Source organism: Coregonus lavaretus, assembly GCF_964263955.1.
Source record: "Coregonus lavaretus genome assembly, chromosome: 5".
In the NCBI taxonomy this organism is placed as follows: Eukaryota; Metazoa; Chordata; class Actinopteri; order Salmoniformes; family Salmonidae; genus Coregonus; species Coregonus lavaretus.
In genome coordinates this window covers 48,298,409-48,322,873 of record NC_139992.1, presented here as the reverse complement: position 1 = coordinate 48,322,873, position 24,465 = coordinate 48,298,409, and the positions used below count along the sequence as shown (strand labels likewise).

Below are 24,465 nucleotides of genomic sequence, written 5' to 3'. Positions count from 1 at the left end.
TTCTAGGCTATAGCAGAGAGGAGTGGTATTCAGTTTGGATTCTAGGCTATAGCAGAGAGGAGTGGTATTCCGTTTGGATTCTAGGCTATAGCAGAGAGGAGTGTATTCAGTTTGGATTCTAGGCTATAGCAGAGAGGAGTGTATTCAGTTTGGATTCTAGGCTATAGCAGAGAGGAGTGGTATTCAGTTTGGATTCTAGGCTATAGCAGAGAGGAGTGGTATTCATTTTGGATTCTAGGCTATAGCAGAGAGGAGTGGTATTCAGTTTGGATTCTAGGCTATAGCAGAGAGGAGTGGTATTCAGTTTGGATTCAAGGCTATAGCAGAGAGGAGTGGTATTCAGTTTGGATTCTAGGCTATAGCAGAGAGGAGTGGTATTCAGTTTGGATTCTAGGCTATAGCAGAGAGGAGTGGTATTCAGTTTGGATTCTAGGCTATAGCAGAGAGGAGTGGTATTCAGTTTGGATTCTAGGCTATAGCAGAGAGGAGTGGTATTCAGTTTGGATTCTAGGCTATAGCAGAGAGGAGTGGTATTCAGTTTGGATTCAAGGCTATGGCAGAGAGGTAGGGACAGAAACACTGGAGCAAGTCAAGTCAAGGAGAGAACAATCTTTTTGGTGAGAGAAGTCAAGTATACTTCACAGACCACCTATAGTAGCTTACACACTACAACCATTATGTAAGTCTTTCATCCTTGCTCTGTTGCTGTGCTCTGTCGATGTATCTATGCTCTGTAATGTTACCAGAGCATTTTCTTGTCGAATGTACATCACTGTGAGTTAATAATGAACTGTGTCATATCGCAGTGAAAGCATTATCGATAGCAGTGTCGAATGGTTGTGTGGTAAAGTGTTACTGTAATTGTTTTAAGTGTATATAAAACACTGGAAAGGTGATTCGGTTAGTAGGCCTTGCCATGGTAAATATATGAATTTCAGGTCATGTAGACAAACACATTCATACGGAAGAAATGCATAGAACTGAGATTACCATTAAAACCATGGCTAGACCACTTCAAAAGGTGGCCATTTTGGAAAGCTCAAAACGAACTCCCATTCATCTTTTAATCGATTTATGATTGATTTTAGCTGGCCATGGCATATTTTTTATGTTCTATGCACCACCCACACCTGATGTCAGATATCAGTTCCACCATACCACTATGATAAATAAGCCTGTTACAAGCCTGTTACATGACATGAAATTGAATTACCATTCTAGGACCTCTATTTCTATGTAGACATTTGATATCTAGTTTTTATGAAGGGAGTCATTAACAACTAATCAGCGTCAAACGAGACATGTGTAATACCCTAAACATGATGTAAATTATGTTATATTTTGCCATGTAGCAAAGTTTTCCCCTTTGCTCTTGTTGCTAGGCGGAATAGAGCAGGGAAATCAATAAGACTCATAATAGCTTGTAATACGATCCACACTGTAGCCGTCTGGATCGCAGTGCTTAATGTGATTATGTTGTGTTGTAATCAGCTCTCCCACCTACCCAACCCTTATCTACGGGGTCCTTAGGGACCACTGGACCTTTACAATGTAATACATATACAAGCACACACATGCTGGGGGATAATGCACACTCACAATACACACAGACACATTCCTCTCTCACTGCCTCAACACACATCCTGTGCCCCATGCCCACTTCCCTGTTACTGACCTCCCCAAACACACACACGCACACACCTGAACCCTCACTTAACCCCCCCCCCCCAACACTGACCCTTGTTTCTGTATGCTGTTCTTATATTTAATGCATGCTGGACCCATTCAGTCAGGTCATGGTTGTCCAGAATGCCAGGTATGTGATTTGCCCACTCTGACTTTTGACTTTGATGGTTGCCGTTAGGTTGTAGTAAGGTTGTTGATGGACCGGGATTATGATGACGATTGATTTGAAGGCTCAGGGCCCAATGCATGTGGCGCTCGTGACGAGCGTGTAACCCCAGCAAGTCACTATATACTCACTCTAACACCTTTCCACTCCCATGCATTGTACACTTCTGCCCTATGCCCTCATATTGTTCCCTACACCCTTAGATTGTGTTCTAATATGCATACTACAGTAGACTCTACCTCTAATCGCTACAATATTCCCTAACATATGATCCCCACTTTCCCCTAACTAATTTCCCTACATGTCTGTCAGATATATAAATAGTTTTTCTAACATTGTGTTTTACTTTGTACCTCACCCTGACATTGTTCTTGATATTGTGATTTACGTTGTATCCAGTGTTGTTCCCTGTAGTCTTCCATTTTAATTGTGCCCTAAATTGTTCCCTACTCCCTTACATTGTGCCCTACATCTTAACATTGTTCCCTACATCCTTTAATCGTGCCCTACACCCTAACATTGTGCTATTGTGCTCTGAATTTATGTGTTTTGTGTGTGTGTGTGTGTGTGTGAGAGAGAGAGAGAGTGTGTGTCTGTGTGTACGTAGTGCGTGTGAGTGTGTGTCTGTGTGTACGTAGTGCGCGTGTGTGTGCGAGTGTGTGTGTGCGTGTTTGTGTGCAAGTGTGTGTGTGCGAGTGTGTGTGTGTGCGAGTGCGTGTGCGCGAGTGTGTGTCTGTGTGTACATAGGCTATGTGTGAGTGTGTGTGTGTGCGCGAGTGTGTGTGTGTGTGTGTGTGTGCAAGTGTGTGTGTGCGAGTGTGTGTGTGTGCGAGTGCGTGTGCGCGAGTGTGTGTCTGTGTGTACATAGGCTATGTGTGAGTGTGTGTGTGTGCGCGAGTGTGTGTGTGTGTGTCTGTGTGTACGTAGGCTACGTGTGTGTGCGAGTGTGTGTGTTTATGTAGTCTATGTGTGTGTCTACCTTGCTAATGGCCTGCTCTGTCTACGTGTCTGTGTGTGATTCCAGTGCTGAGAATAAGAGGAGATCAAAACAAGCTGGCAAGAGTCTGAACCCAGAGTGGAACCAGACTGTCATCTATAAGAACATCCACCTGGAACAGGTACTGGTACAGTATCACTAGCTGCTTTTGGAATAACCACAATGTCCTGTTGGTTACTGTGAATACTGCATTTGTGAGTTTAGAGGACCACTGCGCCTCCCGAGTGGCGCAGTGGTCTAAGGCACTGCATCGCAGTGCTAGCTGTGCCACTAGAGATCCTGGTTCGAATCCAGGCTCTGTCGTAGCCGGCCGCGACCAGGAGACCCATGGGGCGGCGCACAATTGGCCCAGCGTCGTCCAGGGTAGGGGAGGGAATGGCCGGCAGGGATGTAGCTCAGTTGGTAGAGCATGGCGTTTCCAACGCCAGGGTTGTGTGTTCGATTCCCACAGGGGGACTGTATGAAAAAAATAAAATAATGTATGCACTCACTTAACTGTAAGTCGCTCTGGATAAGAGTGTCTGCTAAATGACTAAAATGTAATAATAATGTGGGTTGTGTGTGTGTGTGTGTCTGTGTTTCAGCTGAGGAAGAAGATGCTGGAGGTGAGCGTGTGGGACTACGACAAGTGCTCCTCCAATGACTTTCTGGGAGAGGTGAGAGAGAGAGACATGCATTTTATCCATAGCACTTATGTGAGGGTGACATACATTACTGTGATGCTGCTGTAAGTTACCTATAAGTAGCAGCCATCCACTATGTGAGGTTGATGTTAAAGGGGCTGTGTGTGGGTGTTCTTCTAGGTGTTGATGGACCTGTCCAACACGGCTAACATGGATAACGTCCCACGCTGGCTCCCTCTGAAGGAACAGAGTGAGGGAGAGCACCACCGGCGCTCCCTTCCAGCACAGGGGCGCCAGCACTCCCCCAAGCCCCCCTCGCAGCACGCCTCCCCCAAAACCCCTGCCCACGGTAAAGAGGACTCCCCCAAGCCCCCCTCGCAGCACGCCTCCCCCAAAACCCCCTCCCACGGGAACCATGACTCGCCCAAGTCATCGGTCATCAAGAGTCGGAGCCACGGGATCTTTCCTGATCCAGCCAAGGGTAGGAGAGGTCCAGTCTTTCTCATCCCTTTGGCCTCATAGTCATCATGAACAACCTACCGTACTCCTTTCTCTCTATCTGTACCTGTTCTGGTTCTCTCTCCCCTCTCTCCCTTGTTCTCTCTCCCCTCTCTCCCTTGTTCTCTCTCTCTCTATCCCCTCTCTCTCTCTCTCTCTCTCTCTCTATCCCCCCTCTCTCTCTCTCTCTCTCCCCCCCCCTCTCTCTCTCTCTCTCCCCCCTCTCTCTCTCTCTCTCTCTCTCTCTATCCCCCCCCCCTCTCTCTCTCTCTCTCTCTCTCTCTCTTGTTCTCTCGTTTTCTCTAGCTGTCTTTTTCTCTCTCTATCTATCTGCCCGTCTCTCTCTTTCTCTCTGTCTATCTCTTTCTATCCCGTCTCTGTCACTTTCTTTCTTTCCTTCTCTCTCGCCATTCTGACTCACCCATTATAGCTTTGGCTTCATGCTCTTTGCTTTGCCATGTTTTTATTTTCTGTTGTTGCCATGACTCCACTCAGCTCAGACTTTTCCTACTCTCAGCTTCCTCCATTCCCATCCTTACACAACATGGCCGTGGAAGGCTTTGAAAACAACCCCCATCTCCTCAGTCTTAACCCTAAACTTATTTGGAAAATCCCAAATTTAAGTGGAAAACCCAAAAGTTATGTGGCCCAAATAAGTGGAAAATACCCACTTCCAAAGGGTCATTTAGACAGGGCGCTACATAATGTGGCATGTAGCTTAGTAACTAGCTAGCCCTGATGTATAAACAGAAGAGCACAACAACAGATGGTAGCTTTAATGGAAATTGTAGATGGTAATTGGTGAATTTGGTTGTTCTAGACATGCAGGTGCCCACTATTGAGAAATCTCACAGTAGCCCCGGCACGTCGAAGCCTTCCCCGTCCGAGGGCCACAGCCAACATACGCCACGCGCGGCTCCACGTGCGGTGCCTCGCAAAAGTGCAAGGCAACACCAGCAGGATGGTGCCGGCGATGTCGCAGTAGCAACGGGTGAAGCTCTGGCTCCGCAGCATCAGCACCGCCTCCAACCAAGTAAAAGACGCAAATAAAGCCTCCGCAGCATGGCCGCCTCGCGCTCATCTGTTCTCCCTTCTGTCCAGTTTGAGCTGTTTTCTTTCTTTTCTCTTTTTTCCCGTTTCCTTCTATTTTCTTCCCCTCCTTTTTTTACATTTGTCCTACTTCTGGTCCTTTCCGTACCTCTCACTGCTTCTCTTCTGTATGTTCCCACGGTGTGTAGATCTGGCATCACACTTACTGTACTGTAGCACTTCCTGTTTTAGAGTTTACACTTAAGTTTACTCATAAGTTTACCCTGTTTCAATGAACCGCCAGTGCCACAAAGATTGCTGTTAAAAGCATTTTAAACTCCATTGGTTAAAAGTTTGATAAAAAGGAATATACAATTACTACAATTAAACTAACTTTTCTAAAAACAGACACTAAACCCTCTGTTAAATGATGTCATAAATTGTAACTAAACGTTTAAATAACGAATCATAAGGTTGCAGGCTTAATCATCCTCCCCTAAACCAAGTTTGTTTCAAACATTCTTTTAAATGTTCTTGTGTTAATTAATTTTGTAAGACAGTTAACAGAATGTTGCAGAATGACAACGATGATCTTAAACAAGACTGACTCCCGACAAACAAGTAGGGCTTTTGAAAGGTCACTTTGGGACCACAATCAGTGCCAGAACACAGCACCACTGCCAGTGCTCTCACATGACTAGTCAAACCAATGACTACCATGGTATACACAGTATACACTCAGTAGATTAGTAGACACAGTATGTTTTATTCAGTTTGGACTAGCCATGGTATCATGGTCCAAGAGAGTGAAGGCTAGGAATTACAATTAGATAGCACTTGAATCGTTTGAACTACCTGATCCAAGCATTTACAAGTCTCCCTTTGTTTAAATTTCACAAACCCTTTTTTTCCCCGTGTTGTGGACTTATTTTGTTCTGTTTTATACCAAAATGGCCGGCTTTCTCAAGCTACTCCACTCTGAGACGGCTGTGCATGCAGTCCGCTGCCCCTCTCCCACCCACCCTTTTTTTTATTTTGGGACCACAATGCACCTCAGTAGATGCTGCACGCCCCACCCCTATGTGACGTGGAGGGGCGGGGCGACTACGCACCGCGCACTGTGGCTGCATGTGACTGACAGTAAAGCTGGTTTCCATGGTGATGATATTCCTGCTTTCTGAGTCTCCATCTCGCCCCGCCCCCTGCCCCCGGCCTTGACCTCTGCCCTCTACCCCCTTGGCGTGACCCTGTCCCGCGCCTGCGCCCCTTACCCCCTCCAGTCTCCTACCCCCCAGCCCAAAGAGGCCGCCTCTCCCTGAGGCACCACAGACACAGCATAGTGGGCGTGCTCACCATTCAGAAAGCCCAATCCGATTCGCTCCCCGCCCCGCCGGGCCCGGCAACATCAGCCAATGGGAGCCAAGCAGACGGCAGACACCTGACCTTCAGGAAAGCCATGTCTGAAGAGAGGCCACAGAGGGAAGGAGGTGAGAGTTGCACGTCTCTGTCGTGTGACTGACTGCAAAGATTGTTGCAGCCGGAGAGAGACAGGCTGGGATACTACTAACGCACACCTGCAGAAAGAGAGAGATCTGACAACAGACAAAAAGAGGTCAGACAAGCTACAACAGACAGAAAGGGAAATTAGGAGAGAGAGAGAGAGAGAGCGAGAGAGAGAGAGAGAGAGAGAGAGAGAGAGAGAGAGAGAGAGAGAGAGAGAGAGCGAGCGAGAGAGAGAGAGAGAGAGAGAGAGAGAGAGAGAGAGAGAGAGAGAGAGAGAGAGAGAGAGAGAGAGAGAGAGCTAACACACAGCCACAGATTCATGCAGTGAGACACAATTTCTTAATGGCCGCCGACACAGTTTGCTAATACCAGGAAATGGACTATCAATCCAGGGCTCCGGCATTGTTCCCTAACAATAAATCAGGCTGTGTATGTACAGTACCAGTCAAAAGTTTGGACACACCTACTCATTCCAGGGTTTTTCTTTATTTTTAATTTTCTTTACATTGTAGAATAATAGTGAAGACATCAAAACTATGAAATAACATATATGGAATCATGTAGTAACCAAAAAAGTGTTAAACAAATCAAAATATATTTTTATATTTGAGATTCTTCAAAAAGCCACCCTTTGCCTTGATGACAGCTTTGCACACTCTTGGCATTCTCTCAACCAGCTTCACCTGGAATGCTTTTCATCAAGGCAAAGGGTGGCTATTTGAAGAATCTCAAATATAAAATATATTTTGATTTGTTTAACACTTTTTTGGTTACTACATGATTCCATATGTGTTATTTCATAGTTTTGATGTCTTCACTATTATTCTACAATGTAGAAAATAGTTTAAAAAAAGAAAAACCCTGGAATGAGTAGGTGTGTCCAAACTTTTGACTGGTACTGTATGTATATGTATATAAGCTACCAGTCAAAAGTTTGGACCCACCTACTCATTCAAACTTTTGACTGGTACTGTATATACAGTGCCTTGCAAAAGTATTCATCCTCCTTGGCATTTTTTCCTATTTTGTTGTATTACAACCTGTAATTTAAATGGATTTTTATTTGGATTTAATGTAATGGACATACACAAAATAGTCCAAATTGGTGAAGTAAAATGTAAAAAAAATGTTTCAAAAAATTATAGAAAATAAATAACGGAAAGGTGGTGCGTGCATATGTATTCACCCCCTTTGCTATGTAGCCCCTAAATAAGATCTGGTGCAACCAATAACCTTCAGAAGTCACATAATTAGTTAAATAAAGTCCACCTGTTTGCAATCTAAGTGTCACATGATCTGTCACATGATCTCAGTATATATACACCTGTTTGAGAGGCCCTAGAGTCTGCAACACCACTAACCAAGGGGCACCACCAAGCAAGCGGCACCATGAAGACCAAGGAGCTCGCCAAACAGGTCAGGGACAAAGTTGTGGAGAAGTACAGATCAGGGTTGGGTTATAAAAAAAGATCAGAAACTTTGAACATCCCACGGAGCACCATTAAATCCATTATTAAAAAATTGAAAGAATATGGCACCACAACAAACCTGCCAAGAGAGGGCCGCCCACCAAAACTCACGGACCAGGCAAGTAGGGCATTAATCAGAGAGGCAACAAAGAGACCAAAGATAACCCTGAAGGAGCTGCAAAGCTCCACAGCGGAGATTGGAGTATCTGTCCATAGGACCACTTTAAGCCGTACACTCCACAGAGCTGGGCTTTACGGAAGAGTGGCCAGAAAAAAGCCATTGCTTAAAGAAAAAAATAAGCAAACAGGTTTGGTGTTCGCCAAAAGGCATCTGGGAGAGTCCCCAAACATATGGAAGAAGGTACTCTGGTCAGATGAGACAAAAATTGAGCTTTTTGGCCATCAAGGAAAACGCTATGTCTGGCACAAACCCAACACCTCTCATCACCCTGAGAACACCATCCCCACAGTGAAGCATGGTGGTGGCAGCATCATGCTGTGGGGATGTTTTTCATCGGCAGGGACTGGGAAACTGGTCAGAATTGAAGGAATGATGGATGGCGCTAAATACAGGGAAATTCTTGAGGGAAACCTGTTTAAGTCTTCCAGAGATTTGAGACTGGGATGGAGGTTCACCTTCCAGCAGGACAATGACCCTAAGCATACTGCTAAAGCAACACTTGAGTGGTTTAAGGGGAAACATTTAAATGTCTTGGAATGGCCTAGTCAAAGCCCAGACCTCAATCCAATTGAGAATCTGTGGTATGACTTAAAGATTGCTGTACACCAGCGGAACCCATCCAACTTGAAGAAGCTGGAGCAGTCTTGCCTTGAAGAATGGGCAAAAATCCTAGTGGCTAGATGTGCCAAGCTCATAGTGACATAGCCCAAGAGACTTGCAGCTGTAATTGCTGCAAAAGATGGCTCTACAAAGTATTGAATAATTATGCAAGCTCAAGTTTTCTGTTTTTTTTTCTTATTTCTTGTTTGTTTCACAAGAAAAAATATTTTGTATCTTCAAAGTGGTAGACATGTTGTGTAAATAAAATGATACAAACCCCCCAAAAATCCATTTTAATTCCAGGTTGTAAGGCAACAAAATAGGAAAAATGCCAAGGGGGGTGAATACTTTCGCAAGCCACTGTATATACAGTATATTTGCAAAATATATATATGGGGGATTGGAAGTGATTACATTGATGGAAGTTACAATCTATCTGCAATATTAAAGCTGATCTACCGCCTAAAACAAAAACAAACAAACAATTTAAAAAAAATAATAATAAGAAGAAATTCATAATAAATCAGGCTTGACAGCAATTACCATAAAACCATTAAGCAATAAGGCCCAAGGGGGTGTGGTATATAGCCAATATACCACGGCTAAGGGCTGTTTTTAGGCACGATGCAGCAACGCGGACTGCTAGGACACAGCCCTTAGCTGTGGTATATTGGCCATATAAATGATCAAATACCCCCGAGGTGCCTTATTGCTATTATAAACTGGTTACCAACGTAATTAGAGCAGTAAAAATAAATGTTTTGTCATACCCGTGGTATACGGCTGTCAGCCAATCAGCATTCAGGGCTCGAACCACCCAGTTTATAATACTTTATAAAGTACCTGTACACTTTTTTTACTCCGTTTTCCCTTGCGTCCTTCAATGGTACTAGCAAACTTTTATTTTATCTTGTCATGTCGAGAGGCCTGAGAGAGAAGAGCGTCGGCATAGATCCAGTTTCATGTCACGTGACTCACACATCCCACGCCATTCACAACCGACCAGTCATACTCTATCTCACCACTGCACTTATGTAAACGAGGTGGTTTTGTGAGTAACCTTGCCAGAGCTGAAGAAGTGATTTAAACTTGTTTTGGCATTAAGATCCCCGAGCTAATGCCTAGGCTTTAGCTCAGCTGGCTAACACAGTCTTGTGGAACAAAGAAGTCCCAGGTCAAACCCAGTCAGTAACACACTAACTTAGGAGTTGCTGTGAATATAAACAGTGCATTCATTATACCTGACTTTTGCAAGGCAAAGACATAAATAGACATTTAAACGATGCACGTTTTTTAAAACTACCATCAATTACTAACATGTAATTGTGATGATTTGTATATCAAATGGAAAAATTGCTTATAAGTAACTTTACGTCAATGTGTTTTAGAGTAAAATGATTAGTTAGCCCCACAATGCAGACACACACTTAGTCCAACATTTAGATTACTAACGCGTACTAGGGTCTGTGGGCCTTTTGTTTGGTCTGTTGTGAACATATTTATGTTGCTTAACATTTGATACTATTTCTCTGGATCGTTATGTGTCTGTGTCCTTGTGTTCTCTCTGTGTGTCCAGTGATGAAGCAGTTTGAAAATGTTGTCTTGTTTATGTGTGAGGGATGATACTGTATGTATTCTGCTACATCTGCCCATACCTGTATGCTTCATGCCTGTCTTCTATAGCATTGTGGTGCTATTCATGATAACAATTTGGTGTGTATTGGAGGAGAGGTGTTGGCTGCCCTTAATCTGTAGATCAAACACACACACACACATCATGTTATGTCACGTAAGGTGGAAGAGCTATCCATCACACTCAAAGTGCTAAATAATATTTAATATGGTAACAGTAGGCATGGGTGGTGTAATACTATAACTTAACTGAAACCAAAGGAGAAAAGTTACCAAGGCTTTATTGAGACCCATAGTGCACCCACATAAGGCAATACATTCTCAACCAGGCCTATATGGGGCTCCCTCTCTCTCTCTCTCTCTCGTGACCTGTGTGGTCCAATCTCCATACAGCACGGCCCGGCAGGTCTGGTGACGCCCCGGTAACAGCCGCCTCATTGGACAGCGGTCTGAGTGGCAGTGCTTACAGCCTATTGGAGGAAGAGAGCGGGACTAATGCCGTGGACAGTGCCATCTTCCAGGTCCCTCGGTTGTGAGTTTGGTTATTGTATATATTTTACACTGTTTGTTCTATAGACACTGAGTGTACAAAACATGCTCTTTTCATGACATAGACTGACCAGGTGAAACTATGATCCCTTATTGATGTCACTTGTTAAATCCCCTTCAATCAGTGTAGATGAAGGGGAAGAGACAGGTTAAAGAAGGATTTGTTAAGCCTTGAAAGAATTGAGGGGGATGGGGGTACATGTTTAGTACATTCAGTGTATATATTTCTGTATTTTGATATAATCTTGTTCCTGACAGTGGGAAGATTCCAAATGGCACCGACGTGATGATAGCACCAATGGGCCATATGGACTCTGAGGGTAAGTCACAGTGGTGTGTGTGTGTGTGTGTGTGTGCGTGTGTGTGTATGTGTGTGTGTGTATACCCCCTGGAGGTGGAAGCGTAATTCTATGGTGTGCATGCATGTGTGTGTATAGGTGTGAGTATGTCCTTGTGAGCTTCAGTATGTACAATATGTGTCAACACATCCCTCAGATATAACTATGGTTAGCTGGTCTGCTCTCTATGGCAGGTTTAGTTGAATCCCAGTGTGAGTGTTGTGATTGGTGTGAAGTCATGAGTCATCAGGAAGTAACAGCACCAGTCACATTCATCTGACCTTATGAGCACACTTCATACAGTACTGACACGTGTCATGGAAGGAACACTCTAGTGATCAGTGGAGGCTCCTCAGAGGAGGAAGTGGAGGGCCATCATCCTTATTGGATTTCATAAAAATAAAAATAGTGAAACATTAAAAAAGTTATCATTTTTAGATAAAACTATACAAAATATATTCACGTCACCAAATAATTTATTAAAACACTGTTTTGCAATGACGGTCTACAGTAGCCTCAACAGCACCGGAGGACGTCCGCCAACCTATCAGAGCTCTTGAAGCATGAACTGACATGTTGTCCACCCAATCAAAGGATCAGAGAATGAATCTAGTACTGAAAGAATATGCTCAGCTAGCTAGCACTGCAGTGCACAAAATGTGGTAAGTAGTTGACTCAAAGAGAAAGACAATAGTTGAACAGTTTTCAACAAATTCATTCTTTAAAAATGAAGAGGAAGCAAGAGAAAGAGAGAGAGTTATATTTAGTTGTATTTTTGTTCACTTTCACTTAGCTAGAAAATGCAGCTAGCTAGCTTAGCCTACTCAAACACCCGGCTCAAACAGAGAGGGATGCAATGTTAGCTAGCTGGCTATGGCTATCCAACACTGGAACTCTTCCAAGTCAAGGTAAGCTTTTGGTTTTATTCATTTATTGCCACCGGGGCCCGCCGGTGTAACTGCTAAACTGCTTGCTGCTGACTGTACACTGTACTGCATGATTATAGCGGGTGTACTAATGCGTTAGTTCTAGTAGCTATGTTGACTATGACGTTAATATGGTGACAACGATGTAGGCTGTGTGTAGCAGTTAGCGGTTATGATATGAAGGTTTGCTTGGAAAGGTTTTTTCGCCTGGTCACAGACAGCTAATGTGTTGTGCACTGAAGTCCACAAGCAAAGGGAAAAGATGAAAGGAGGAGAGCACGTAGATGTGATAAGGGAAAATACAACGATCAAAGGGATCAAAGTGAACTGTGTTTGCATGTGATCAGGGGTGTATTCATTCCGCTGATTCTGTTGAAAAAACTTTTCTTAAACGGAAGCAAACGGAACAAAACACGGATAAACATACCTGAATTTGTCCAATGAAAACTCTCGTTTGCAACTGTTGGACTAATGATTACACCCTAGCTCAGCTTGATGCAGGCAAGAGTGTGCAAGGCGGTAATGTGCACCTACATTGTAAACTTTCATTCATAGGCTAGGTTGTAGCAACCTCATGTTGGGTATAGGGAAAATTGGGCTATCCTGTAGTAGCCTAAACCTATCGCTGTTACATTGACCTGGGTGAATGGAATATGAATGAGAGTCATCCAATATGCTGTAATAGAAATAAAGCCATGCTCATTAAAAAAAAAATATCGTCCTCCCTCTTAAATGGCACTGACCGCCACTGGTGTGTAATTGAACTAACGTGAGTGTGTGTGTGTGTGTGTGTGTGTGTGTGTGTGTGTGTGTGTGTGTAGGTAAGACCCAGGTAATGGGGGAGATCAAGATAGCTCTGAAGAAGGAGCTGAAGACAGAGGGAGACCAGCTGGTGTTGGAGATTCTCCAGTGCAGAAACATCACCTACAAGTTCAAGTCTCCAGACCACCTGCCAGGTACTGGTATATGTACCTGTACATTACACACAAACATGTACACACACACACATGCAGACACACGTTTACACACTCATGTGGATGCACATTCGCTCGCACACTGAAATGGTACAGATACATGTGAATTCAGGTACACGCACGCACACACACACACTCATGTAGACACACACACACACACACACACTGTTTCAGAAAATAGAAGATAACTATTTTGTGACAAATGTGGTGTGTGCTCATATGAGTGCATGTGTGTGTGTCCACAGACCTCTATGTGAAGCTGTATGTGGTGAACATTGCGACCCAGAAGAGGATCATCAAGAAGAAGACCCGGGTGTGTCGTCACGACCGCGAGCCCTCCTTCAACGAGACCTTCAGATTCTGCATGAACCCCACTGGCCACTCTCTGCAGGTCTGCCTGCCTGCCTGCCTGCCTGCCTCTGTCTGTCTGTCTGCATCTCATGCATCTCTTTTTTGTCTTAGATACTGTTATATGTCATTTAAAGTATAATACGTAGGATGCTCGTATACTGTGTGTGCTGTACCGCTGCCCCCTATATCACATGCTCTGTGTGTCATGCTGGGTATGAACTCTTGTGACAGACTGTTACATAAATCGAGTAGCCGGCCAGCTCGCATGCACACAATTTTTGGTCCTGGGTGCCAAGAATATTCTGGATAAAAGTGTCTGCTAGATGTCTGTTCTAAACATGACTCTTCTCTCCCCTCTGTCCAGCTCTTCCTGGTGTCTAACTCTTCTCTCTCCTCTGTCCAGCTCTTCCTGGTGTCTAACTCTTCTCTCTCCTCTGTCCAGCTCTTCCTGGTGTCTAACTCTTCTCTCTCCTCTGTCCAGCTCTTCCTGGTGTCTAACTCTTCTCTCTCCTCTGTCCAGCTCTTCCTGGTGTCTAACTCTTCTCTCTCCTCTGTCCAGCTCTTCCTGGTGTCTAACTCTTCTCTCCCCTCTGTCCAGCTCTTCCTGGTGTCTAACTCTTCTCTCTCCTCTGTCCAGCTCTTCCTGGTGTCTAACTCTTCTCTCCCCTCTGTCCAGCTCTTCCTGGTGTCCAATGGAGGGAAGTTCATTAAGAAGACCCTGATTGGAGAGGCCTACGTCTGGCTGGATAAGGTGGACGTGCGGAAGCGAGTGGTCAGCTGGCACAAACTGCTGGCTAGCTCTGCTCAGATCCACTCATGAAGGACCTACTATTAACCTTGTCTATTCTATAGGTTCGTAACTCACAGAGAGAAAGACGAGGATGGCTAAGGCATTCGAGTTTACTGTCTCCATCACTGATCCACTCTTTATGGACCTACTGGACATACTCACAGGTCCACTGTTGGGGTGGGTGCGAGGACCGTTAGGGTGCGGGGAGTGAGGGATCTCTTACGTATGCTGTGGATCTTGAGTTTCAGTGTCAAGGGTCAGGGGTCAGGGTTTGAATTGCTTGAGCTGTGACTGGGGATTGGGGAGAGAATCTTTGTTTGAGATGCGTTCTGGCGATAAGGGTAGTGGGGAGGAAGTAGGTATGTGTTTACAAGAAATTAACTTGTGTTTACAGGAAGTAGTGTAGCCAGGGGAGGGAGGAGGACGTTGTGGCAACAAAGCAAGAACAGAATCAACCAGGTATTACACACACGCTCACACACACACACACACATTCAAACACACCACAGAGAAAGATGATCATAAGAGACTGACACATGCATACAGGGGATGGACACGTTTAGATTCTCTCATTGCTTTATTTGACTGTAGATGTTTTTATTTATTCATGAAATTATAACTACCTGTGGATTCTCCTCATGGCTTTGTATATTATTAGCAGAATTTAATTCATTTATGAAGCATTTTGGGAATGAAATGTTAAAGATTTATTGTATGGAGATTGCACCTCTTATTTTTGTATTATAATTATGATTATTAGAGTTTTATTGATTATTCTCCTCAATTGTTTAAGTACTCAATGATGAATGAAGAATTTGGAATACAGGGACACACAGTATATTTTGTAACATACTCTCACTTTAATTCTAATTCTCGATTTGAAATGACTCCCTCATCTGGCACGAGGCACAAAGCTCTCGGCAAGCATGTTTTTACATTTTGGGACAACAATATTTCCCCTGTCTGCTTTCAGTCCCCTTCTCTTCTCTCTCTAGATGTACATTTAGATGCTGATATATCAGATATAGTATATAAACATTGTTCTAAGTATAATTGGTGTGGGTTTTATGAGACTGGGTAGTCTTGTGCACAGGGTCATGTTTATTAGGCACCAAATGGAAGAAAACCGACTGAAACAAGGAGGGACTACCTGGAGTTGTCCAGGGAGAAATGCTAATTTTAGTTTTCAGTTGCAAAATGTTTTCTGTTGGGTGACCTAATGAACATGACAGTGAAAAGTTGCATTGTTGCCCATGAGGTTGACTTTGTATATAGTTGAGTACACTGTCGTTGTGAAGGATCAATATATATATTTTTATCACAGACAATCCATTCTGGATGATTGTAGCTTAACATTTAATTTTTTCCTTCCTTTGGAATGTGAAATATTGGGCACAGGCTTTATCTCTGATTCAAGCCTGGTTTTTCTCCTAGTAAGATACATAGTGAACTCCTATGCATAAGACTAGCGTAGTTCTGACTTCTCCTTACATTCACACATTTGAAATATCACGTCACATGCACTGTCACGTTTTACTTAGCACTTTGTCAAGTTATAGAATGTATAGATGAATATATGTCCCCACTCGTAGAGAAATATAATATATATAAATATAAGAATATATATATATATATATATATATATATATAAATAAATAAAATAAAATATATATATATATATAAATATATGTATATATAAGTATATCAAATGAATATATGAAATACATTATATAGTAATATATTATAGTAATATAATATAGTTGACCATACTTGATTACACTCTTGGCCTGTGTATAGTAAAGTGTGTCCCATGGTTCATATCATCAGGGTCCCCTCCAAACAGTTGTCCATCTATACATTGGATGGGTGGGTGGGGTGGGGGAGTTAGTGTATGCGGCATGCTTTGGACTGTTTCTGTTGGTGTGTCTAGCTCCATCACATATCTAGGTACAAACTATCCTATTGGGCTCTCTGTTTGTCTATGGGGAAAGGTTGGTAGCTGGGGCTATTGTTTGTAGATGAGTTCAATCAAAGTTGCTTTGATTAAGAAATGCTACAATGATTACATTTTGGTATGTTTGTCATAGTCCTGGCTCTGGCTACAGATTTATTTCGCTATGGGCTGGTATGCATCTGTAAGCTACGGAGCTGTGAGATTTGAAGGTGTGTATTGTGGCTTTCAGTTGAAAGGACACACTCAGAGTGATGTCCTGCCTGGGGTCAAGGTGTGAGAGGGCTGGTTGGTTTAATAGTGACCTTTTGACCTTTGATCTTTGCCAAACATTGACCAAACACCACAGGTTCTATCCAGTTGATTCTATGCAACATAGACTTTGTGTTGTGACTGTGTCTGAAATATCTGAGTCGATCTAGATTCTACAGTCTGAGTTAGCAATGCATTGTAGGGGAGGACAATGGGTTATTCTGTTTGTATTTTTCACATGTATCTTTTTTTTTACTGTCTACATGTTTGGGAATTCATATGAACATATAGCTCTTAAGATTAGATTTTTATATGTGTGCTTTCTCATACTGTTATATGCAACTTTATTTATTGCACAAAAACTGTTGTTTTCGTATGTTTTTTTACATCATCAAATGTTAGATGTACAGTGCCTTGCAAAAGTATTAATCCCCCTTGGCATTTTTCCTATTTTGTTGCATTACAACCTGTAATTTAAATGGATTTTTATTTGGATTTCATGTAATGGACATACACAAAATAGTCCAAATTGGTGAAGTGGAATGAAAAAAATAACTTGTTTCAAAAAATTCAAAAAAATTAATCACGGAAAAGTGGTGTGTGCGTATGTATTCACCCCATTTGCTATGAAGCCCCTAAATAAGATCTCCCACGGAGCACCATTAAATCCATTATTAAAAAATGGAAAGAATATGGCACCACAACAAACCTGCCAAGAGAAGGCCACCCACCAAACCTCACGGACCAGGCAAGGTGGCATTAATCAGAGAGGCAACAAAGACACCAAAGATAACCCAGAAGGAGCTGCAAAGCTCCACAGCGGAGATTGGAGTATCTGTCCATAGGACCACTTTAAGCCGTACACTCCACAGAGCTGGGCTTTACGGAAGAGTGGCCAGAAAAAAAGCCATTGCTTAAAGAAAAAAATAAGCAAACACATTTGGTGTTCGCCAAAAGGCATGTGGGAAATTCCCCAAGCATATGAAAGAATGTACTCTGGTCAGATGAGACAAAAATTGAGCTTTTTGGCCATCAAGGAAAACGCTATGTCTGGCACAAACCCAACACCTCTCATCACCTTGAGAACACCATCCCCACAGTGAAGCATGGTGGTGGCAGCATCATGCTGTGGGGATGTTTTTCATCGGCAGGGACTGGGAAACTGGTCAGAATTGAAGGAATGATGGATGCCGCTAAACACAGGGAAATTCTTGTGGGAAACCTGTTTCAGTCATCCAGAGATTTGAGACTGGGACGGAGGTTCACCTTCCAGCTGGACAATGACCCTAAGCATACTGCTAAAGCAACACTCGAGTGGTTTAAGGGGAAACATTTAAATGTCTTGGAATAGCCTAGTCAAAGCCCAGACCTCAATCCAATTGAGAATCTGTGGTATGACTTAAAGATTGCTGTACACCAGTGGAACCCATCCAACTTGAAGGAGCTGGAGCAGTTTTGCCTTGAAGAATGGGCAATAATCCCAGTGGCTAGATGTGCCAAGCTTATAGAGACATACCCTAAGAGACTTGCAGCTGTAATTGCTGCTAAAGGTGACTCTACAAAGTATTGACTTTGTGGGGGGGGGGGGGGGGGGGGGTGAATAGTTATGCACACTCAAGTTTTCTGTTTTGTTTGTCTTATTTCTTGTTTGTTTCACAATAAAAAAAAAATTGCATCTTCAAAGTGGTAGGCATGTTGTGTAAATCAAATGATACAATCCCCCAGAAAATCCATTTGAATTCCAGGTTGTAAGGCAACAAAATAGGAAAAGTGCCAATGGGGATGAATACTTTCGCAAGCCACTGTATAGCTAATTGAAAAGGTATTTTGTTTTCAGCTAAATTATCCAGTGCTTGTATTTCAGCTCAGAAACTCAGTCTTCAGCCCAATGTCTCAGCAGACACACACACACACACACTAGTGAGTCTTCACATAGACCAGACTCTAAGGAGTCACTTTCTTAACACCAGAGACACATTCCCACCTGATTCTAGCGTTTCACTGAGTTTTTACGCACCCCCACTTTGAAATAGTTTTATTTTTCCAGTATGTATGTAATTTGAAAAATGTCCAAAAAATGTTGAACAATGTAATCACTTGATGTTCTATCTAAAATAGTTACCCACTTGAGATCGATCCTTTTTGATACAAGCGTGCGTGTGTAGTGTGTCCATACCACACCCATGAATGGCCAAGTCCTCCTGAAAGTGCACCTCCCTTTCCTATATGTGTGGTCTACCTAAGATCTACACACACACACGGAAATGTCATCTCTTTATTTCCTACCTTGTAAATACATTTGTTTTTTTTCTACAAGAGGAAACCGAAATATTTCCTTGATATCTGACATTAACGCATGTGATCATGGGATGAAAACACAAGCAGTATGTAACTCTCTTGACATGGTAGAATACCTACAGGAGGTCGATGGAGTAAAGACCTTATAAACCTTGCCCTTACACCAGACACAACAGAGTTTTATCAGAGTATACAAACACAGACAAACCTTATCTTATCAACTCAAGTAGTTGCAGGAGAATTTAAATGTGCTCACAACAATGGATGTTGCATGTTTAGTTGGTGGTTCGTTCATACTATTTTTGTGTCCAGAAATTCTATTTAAAAAGAAAGAGAGATAGAGAGATCAAACGTTACGAGGGGAAAGAAATTCTGAATAAAAATTATCAGATCATTTAAAGATGTATGCTGACTGTACAAAGATAATGCTTGTAAAATCTGTCGGGTTTTCCACTTCTATGTAAACAGAAAAATCTAATGTCATGGTTTTGTGATTGTACACAGGAGGTATTGATAAATTATGCAAATTGTGCTGTAAAAACAACGGCTGTTGCCCCAAGTCTAAATATTAAATATCTGTACAAAGAAAGCAAGGTGCGTGTTTCTTTGTATATTGATTTCTTGACAATGTTTTTGTATGTGATATGTGATGATAGGTATGCATACATCTACCAAGGCATTCCAACATAATATAATCTAAAGTGTATAGCATATTAAACTGCCATCTCTGTTTATCATTTGATCATTATTGTTCTGTCAAATCAAAAACGTATATTCCTCTTATACTCGTCTTGTTGGCCTGCTGATTATCATACAAGCAACGAATACTGAAGTACTGAAAATTCATATGGGAAAGTTGATCACCTTGTTAATAACCCTTTAAAGTCCAATGTTACATATATGTAACGGTGTCTTTAAACACCTGGTAAAGTGTCTGTGCCCGATCAATGCATAAAAGGAAACCACTATCTTCAAGAAGAGATCCTAGTATACACTTGGCACCCTCTGGTGGCCGACCTTTGTAATTACACTATCAGAGATTGCCACTGAAAATGGTGAATATCTCCAATGGTAAAAAAGTAAATTCTGTTACTCCGAATGGTCTCGTACATTGTCAAAAAGGTGAGTTTCTGAAATTCAATGCATGCAAAATGCTCATAAGATGTCCAGAGACGCCTCAGTACATTTTCTAAGAACAATATGTATTTTTGGCGAAGTATAGTCACAAGTTTGTTACGTATATGTAACAGAGGGCATTAAATGATGCAAACCACACACATTTGCATAGATGTTTTGTATTTCAAAATGTAACTATTTTTTTTCTTCAGAAATATGTTGTCTGTTCATTTCTATGGCAGCAATTTGAACTAGTTGGATGTCCTATCAGGCGAGAAGAGGACAGAGCGAGGACACGAGGAGTATGCAATTGAGATTCTCCCACCTACTAACTAATTGACACTTTCCTCGACCACTCGACCACTTATCGGTTTCCGGGTCACGGAGGAGAGAGGATTATCTTTTTTCCTAATGAGAATCTCCCCAAGAAAGTTACATTCTCAGTTGCACAAACTATGGTTTTTCCCTCCAACCAACTCTAAATGCATATTCAGAAGTTGTTCACTTGAGTTGGATCAAGGAGTTGGACCAAGGACTGTCAAGGCTTTCCCAAGCAACCCTCCTCTCTAATTGGCAATAATTTTCATTGTCAATAGCCTACTCAAACTAAACATGGTCCCTTTCCTTTCCTCTGCTCAGACGTTACATCAACCAATGGTTGCGTGCCACGTAATCGACTGTGCTGTCGAGCACCAGATTGCTATAACCGCAACCGAATGGATGTTGCTGTAGGCTAATCACCACTGCCCCCGAAGCAAGCACCAGTTAGCCTTGAGCCAGGCCCATATCCCGGTTATCTACCTCTTTGTCTACCGGACGGGAGTAGCCAGCTAACTAGCTACTTGCTATTAGCCACCGTTAGCGGTTTTACACTATTGTCCGTGGCCTGCACTACCTACCAGCCAGCTCTAGCCTGGACTATTATCGGCCAGTCTGCACTGTCTGCACAGCGCGTTATCGACCCAGAACATATCGGATTTTCTGCCGGAATCACTAAATCACTGGACCTTTAACACCTGATCATCGCAACTAGCTAGCTGCAACCAAATGGATGTTGTTGTTGGCTAATCAGCCTTGAGCTAGCCTCGAGTTAGGCACATCTCCCAGCTATCTACCTCTCTGTCAACTGGACGGGACCTCCTACAGTCGACACGGAGCCCCGCCGATCCATCACGACTGGTGTGCCGACGTAATCTACTGTGGTTTCAACAGGCTTCCCATTGCGACGACCACGAAGATCCATCTGCTAGCCCCCGCCCGCTAGCACACGCAAACAACAGCCGTGCTTCCTGCTCGCTGTGCTTTAGCACCAATTCGACCTGCTCTCGGACTCACATATTGCTGTTCACTGGACCTTATGATCACTCAGCTGCACAGCTGATGCCTGCTGGACTGTTCCTTTACACGGTACCCTGTCCTGTTTATCTGTTTAGCCTCAGCCCAAACTTTCATCGCCATTACCAGTTGTTGTCTTAGCTCTCTCTAATAACACCTGTGATTGCTTTATGCCTCTCTCCCATGTCAATATGCCTTGCCTATTGCTGTTCCAGTTAGTTCTTATTATACAATTTCAATATAGAACCCCAAGTCATTCTCAAACTGCCTCAAATAGCTCCTTTATCCCACCCCCCATACACGCCGAGACCGGCTCAATCGGTGCCTCCAGTGATGCTATCTCTTTCATTGTTACCCAACGCTTAGGTTTACCTCCACTGTACTCATAGCCTTCCATATCCTTGTCTGTACATAATGCCCTGAATCTTTTCTACAACGCCCGGAAATCTGCCACCTTTATTCTCTGTACCCAACGCACTAGAAGACCAGTTCTTAAAGCCTTTAGCCGTATCCTTATTCTAGTCCTCCTCTGTTCCTCTGGTGATGTAGAGGCTAACCCAGGCCCTGCAGCCCCCAGTATCACTCCTACTCCCCAGGAGCTATCATTTGTTGACTTCTGTAACCGTAAAAGCCTTGGTTTTCTGCACGTTAACATCAGAAGCCTCCTTCCTAAGTTTGAGTTATTCACTGCGTTAGCACACTCCGCCAACCCTGATGTTCTAGCAGTGTCTGAATCCTGGCTTAGGAAGGCCACCAAAAATTCAGACATTTCCATCCCCAACTACAACATTTTCCGTCTAGATATAACTGCCAAAGGGGGTGGAGTTGCAATCTACTGTAGAGAGAGCCTGCAGAGCTCTATCATACTATCCAGGTCTGTGCCCAAACAGTTTGAGCTCCTACTTCTAAAAATCCACCTTTCCAGAAATAAGTCTCTCACTGTTGCCGCTTGCTACAGACCCCCCTCAGCCCCCAGCTGTGCCCTGGACACCATATGTGAATTGATTGCCCCCCATCTATCCTCAGAGTTCGTACTGCTTGGTGACCTAAACTGGGATATGCTTAACACCCCGGCCATCCTACAGTCCAAACTAGATGCCCTCAATCTCACACAAATGATCAACGAACCTACCATGTACAACCCTAAATCTGTAAACATGGGCACCCTCATAGACATCATCCTGACATGTACCCTCTAAATAGACCTCTGCTGTCTTCAACCAGGATCTCAGCGATCACTGCCTTATTGCCTGCGTCTGTAATGGGTCCGCGATAAAACACTTTAGCGAGCAGGCCTTTCTAATTGACCTGGCCCGGGTATGCTGGATGGATATTGACCTCATTCCGTCAGTAGAGGATGCCTGGTTGTTCTTTAAAAGTGCTTTCCTCTCAATCTTAAATAAGCATGCCCCATACAAAAAATTCAGAACTAAGAACAGATATAGCCCCTGGTTCTCCTCAGACTTGACTGCCATTGACCAGCACAAAAACATCCTGTGGCGTACTGTATTAGCATCGAACAGCCCCCGAGATATGCAACTTTCAGGGAAGTCAGGAACCAATAGACACAATCAGTTAGGAAAGCAAAGGCTAGCTTTTTCCAACAGATATTTGCATCCTGTAGCACTAACTCCAAAAAGTTTTGGGACACTGTAAAGACCATGGAGAATAAGAGCACCTCCTCCCAACTGCCCACTGCACTGAGGCTAGGAAACACTGTCACCACCGATAAATCTACAATAATCGAGAATTTCAACAAGCATTTTGCCACGGCTGGCCATGCATTCCACCTGGCTACCACTACCCCGGCCACCAGCTCTGCACCCTCCGCTGCAACTTGCCCATGCCCCCCCCTCCCCGCTTCTCCTTCACACAAATTCAGACAGTTGATGTTCTGAAAGAGCTGCAAAATCTGGACCCCTACAAATCATCTGGGCTAGACAATCTGGACCTTTTCTTTAAAAAAAAAACAACCCCTATTACTATCCTGTTCAACCTCTCTTTCGTAACGTCTGAAATCCCCAGAGATTGGAAAGATGCTGCGGTCATCCCCCTCTTCAAAGGGGGTGACACTCTAGATCCAAACTGTTACTGACCTATATCCATCCTGCCCTGCCTTTCGAAAGTATTTGAAAGCCAAGTTAACAAACAGATCACCGACCATTTCGAATCCCTCTGTCACGGTCGTCGTATCGAGTAGACCAAGGCGCAGCGTGTTGAGCGAACATACTTTATTTAATTAAAGTGCACACACGAATAACAAAACAACAAACGATACCGTGACGTCCTAAGTCTAAACACAACCAACTGGAACAAGATCCCACAAACACTAAGGGAAAACCGACAGTTTAAATATGGCTCCCAATCAGAGACAACCAGCCACCGCTGACACTCGTTGCCTCTGATTGGGAGTCACTCAGGCCAACATAGAAATAAACAAACTAGAACTCCCAACATAGAACTTCAACACATAGAATGAACACACCCTGGCTCAACATAGAGTCCCAGAGCCAGGGTGTGACAGTACCCCCCCCTAAAGGCGCGGACTGCGACCGCGCCTCAACCAGAGCAAAACAGGGGAGGGCTGGGTGGGCATTCCTCCTCGGCGGCGGTTCTGGCTCCGGGCTTGCCCACCACCCTCCAATAATCCCCCCATAGCGCCCCTGGTCCGGTCTGGCCCCGCTGGCTGGAGCTGAACTGGACGTAGCAGGAGCGGTTAGCTTCAGCTCCGTTGTGGAGCAGTTGACCGGTACCTGATTAGGCACCCGTGACCCAGGCACGGGTTGTGCCGGACTGACGACGCGCACCCCTGGCTTGGTGCGTGAGGCAGGAACGGACCGGACCGGGCTGACGATGCGCACCCCTGTCTTGGTGCGTGGAGCAGCAACGGGCCGGACCGGGCTGACGATACGCACCCCTGGCTTGGTGCGTGGAGCAGGAACGGACCGGACCGGGCTGACGATACGCACCCCTGGCTTGGTGCGTAGAGCAGGAACGGGCCTTACCAGGCTGACGACTCGCACCCCTGGCTTGGTGCGTGGAGCAGCAACGGGCCGGACCGGGCTGACGATGCGCACCCCTGGCTTGGTGCGTGGAGCCGGAACGGGCCTCACCGGACTGACGACTCGCACCCCTGGCTTGGTGCGTGGAGCAGCAACGGGCCGGACCGGGCTGACGATGCGCACCCCTGGCTTGGTGCGT

General features: G+C 44.0%; 1 protein-coding gene across 1 annotated transcript in view; it reads left to right on the top strand.

Annotated features, from left to right (window-relative positions):
- pcloa (piccolo presynaptic cytomatrix protein a) overlaps positions 1 to 14,342 on the top strand; it is a gene marked incomplete at both ends in the record, with an annotated part of 70,491 nt that extends 56,149 nt beyond the window's left edge. Inside the window, 11 exon segments of the mRNA XM_084161577.1 lie at positions 1,790 to 1,816; positions 2,877 to 2,970; positions 3,434 to 3,505; positions 3,653 to 3,953; positions 4,791 to 5,003; positions 6,280 to 6,486; positions 10,778 to 10,916; positions 11,192 to 11,253; positions 13,019 to 13,153; positions 13,417 to 13,562; positions 14,199 to 14,342. Of these exon segments, the coding sequence (XP_084017703.1) occupies positions 1,790 to 1,816; positions 2,877 to 2,970; positions 3,434 to 3,505; positions 3,653 to 3,953; positions 4,791 to 5,003; positions 6,280 to 6,486; positions 10,778 to 10,916; positions 11,192 to 11,253; positions 13,019 to 13,153; positions 13,417 to 13,562; positions 14,199 to 14,342 (1,540 nt within the window).
- Positions 14,343 to 24,465: the final 10,123 nt, after the last annotated feature.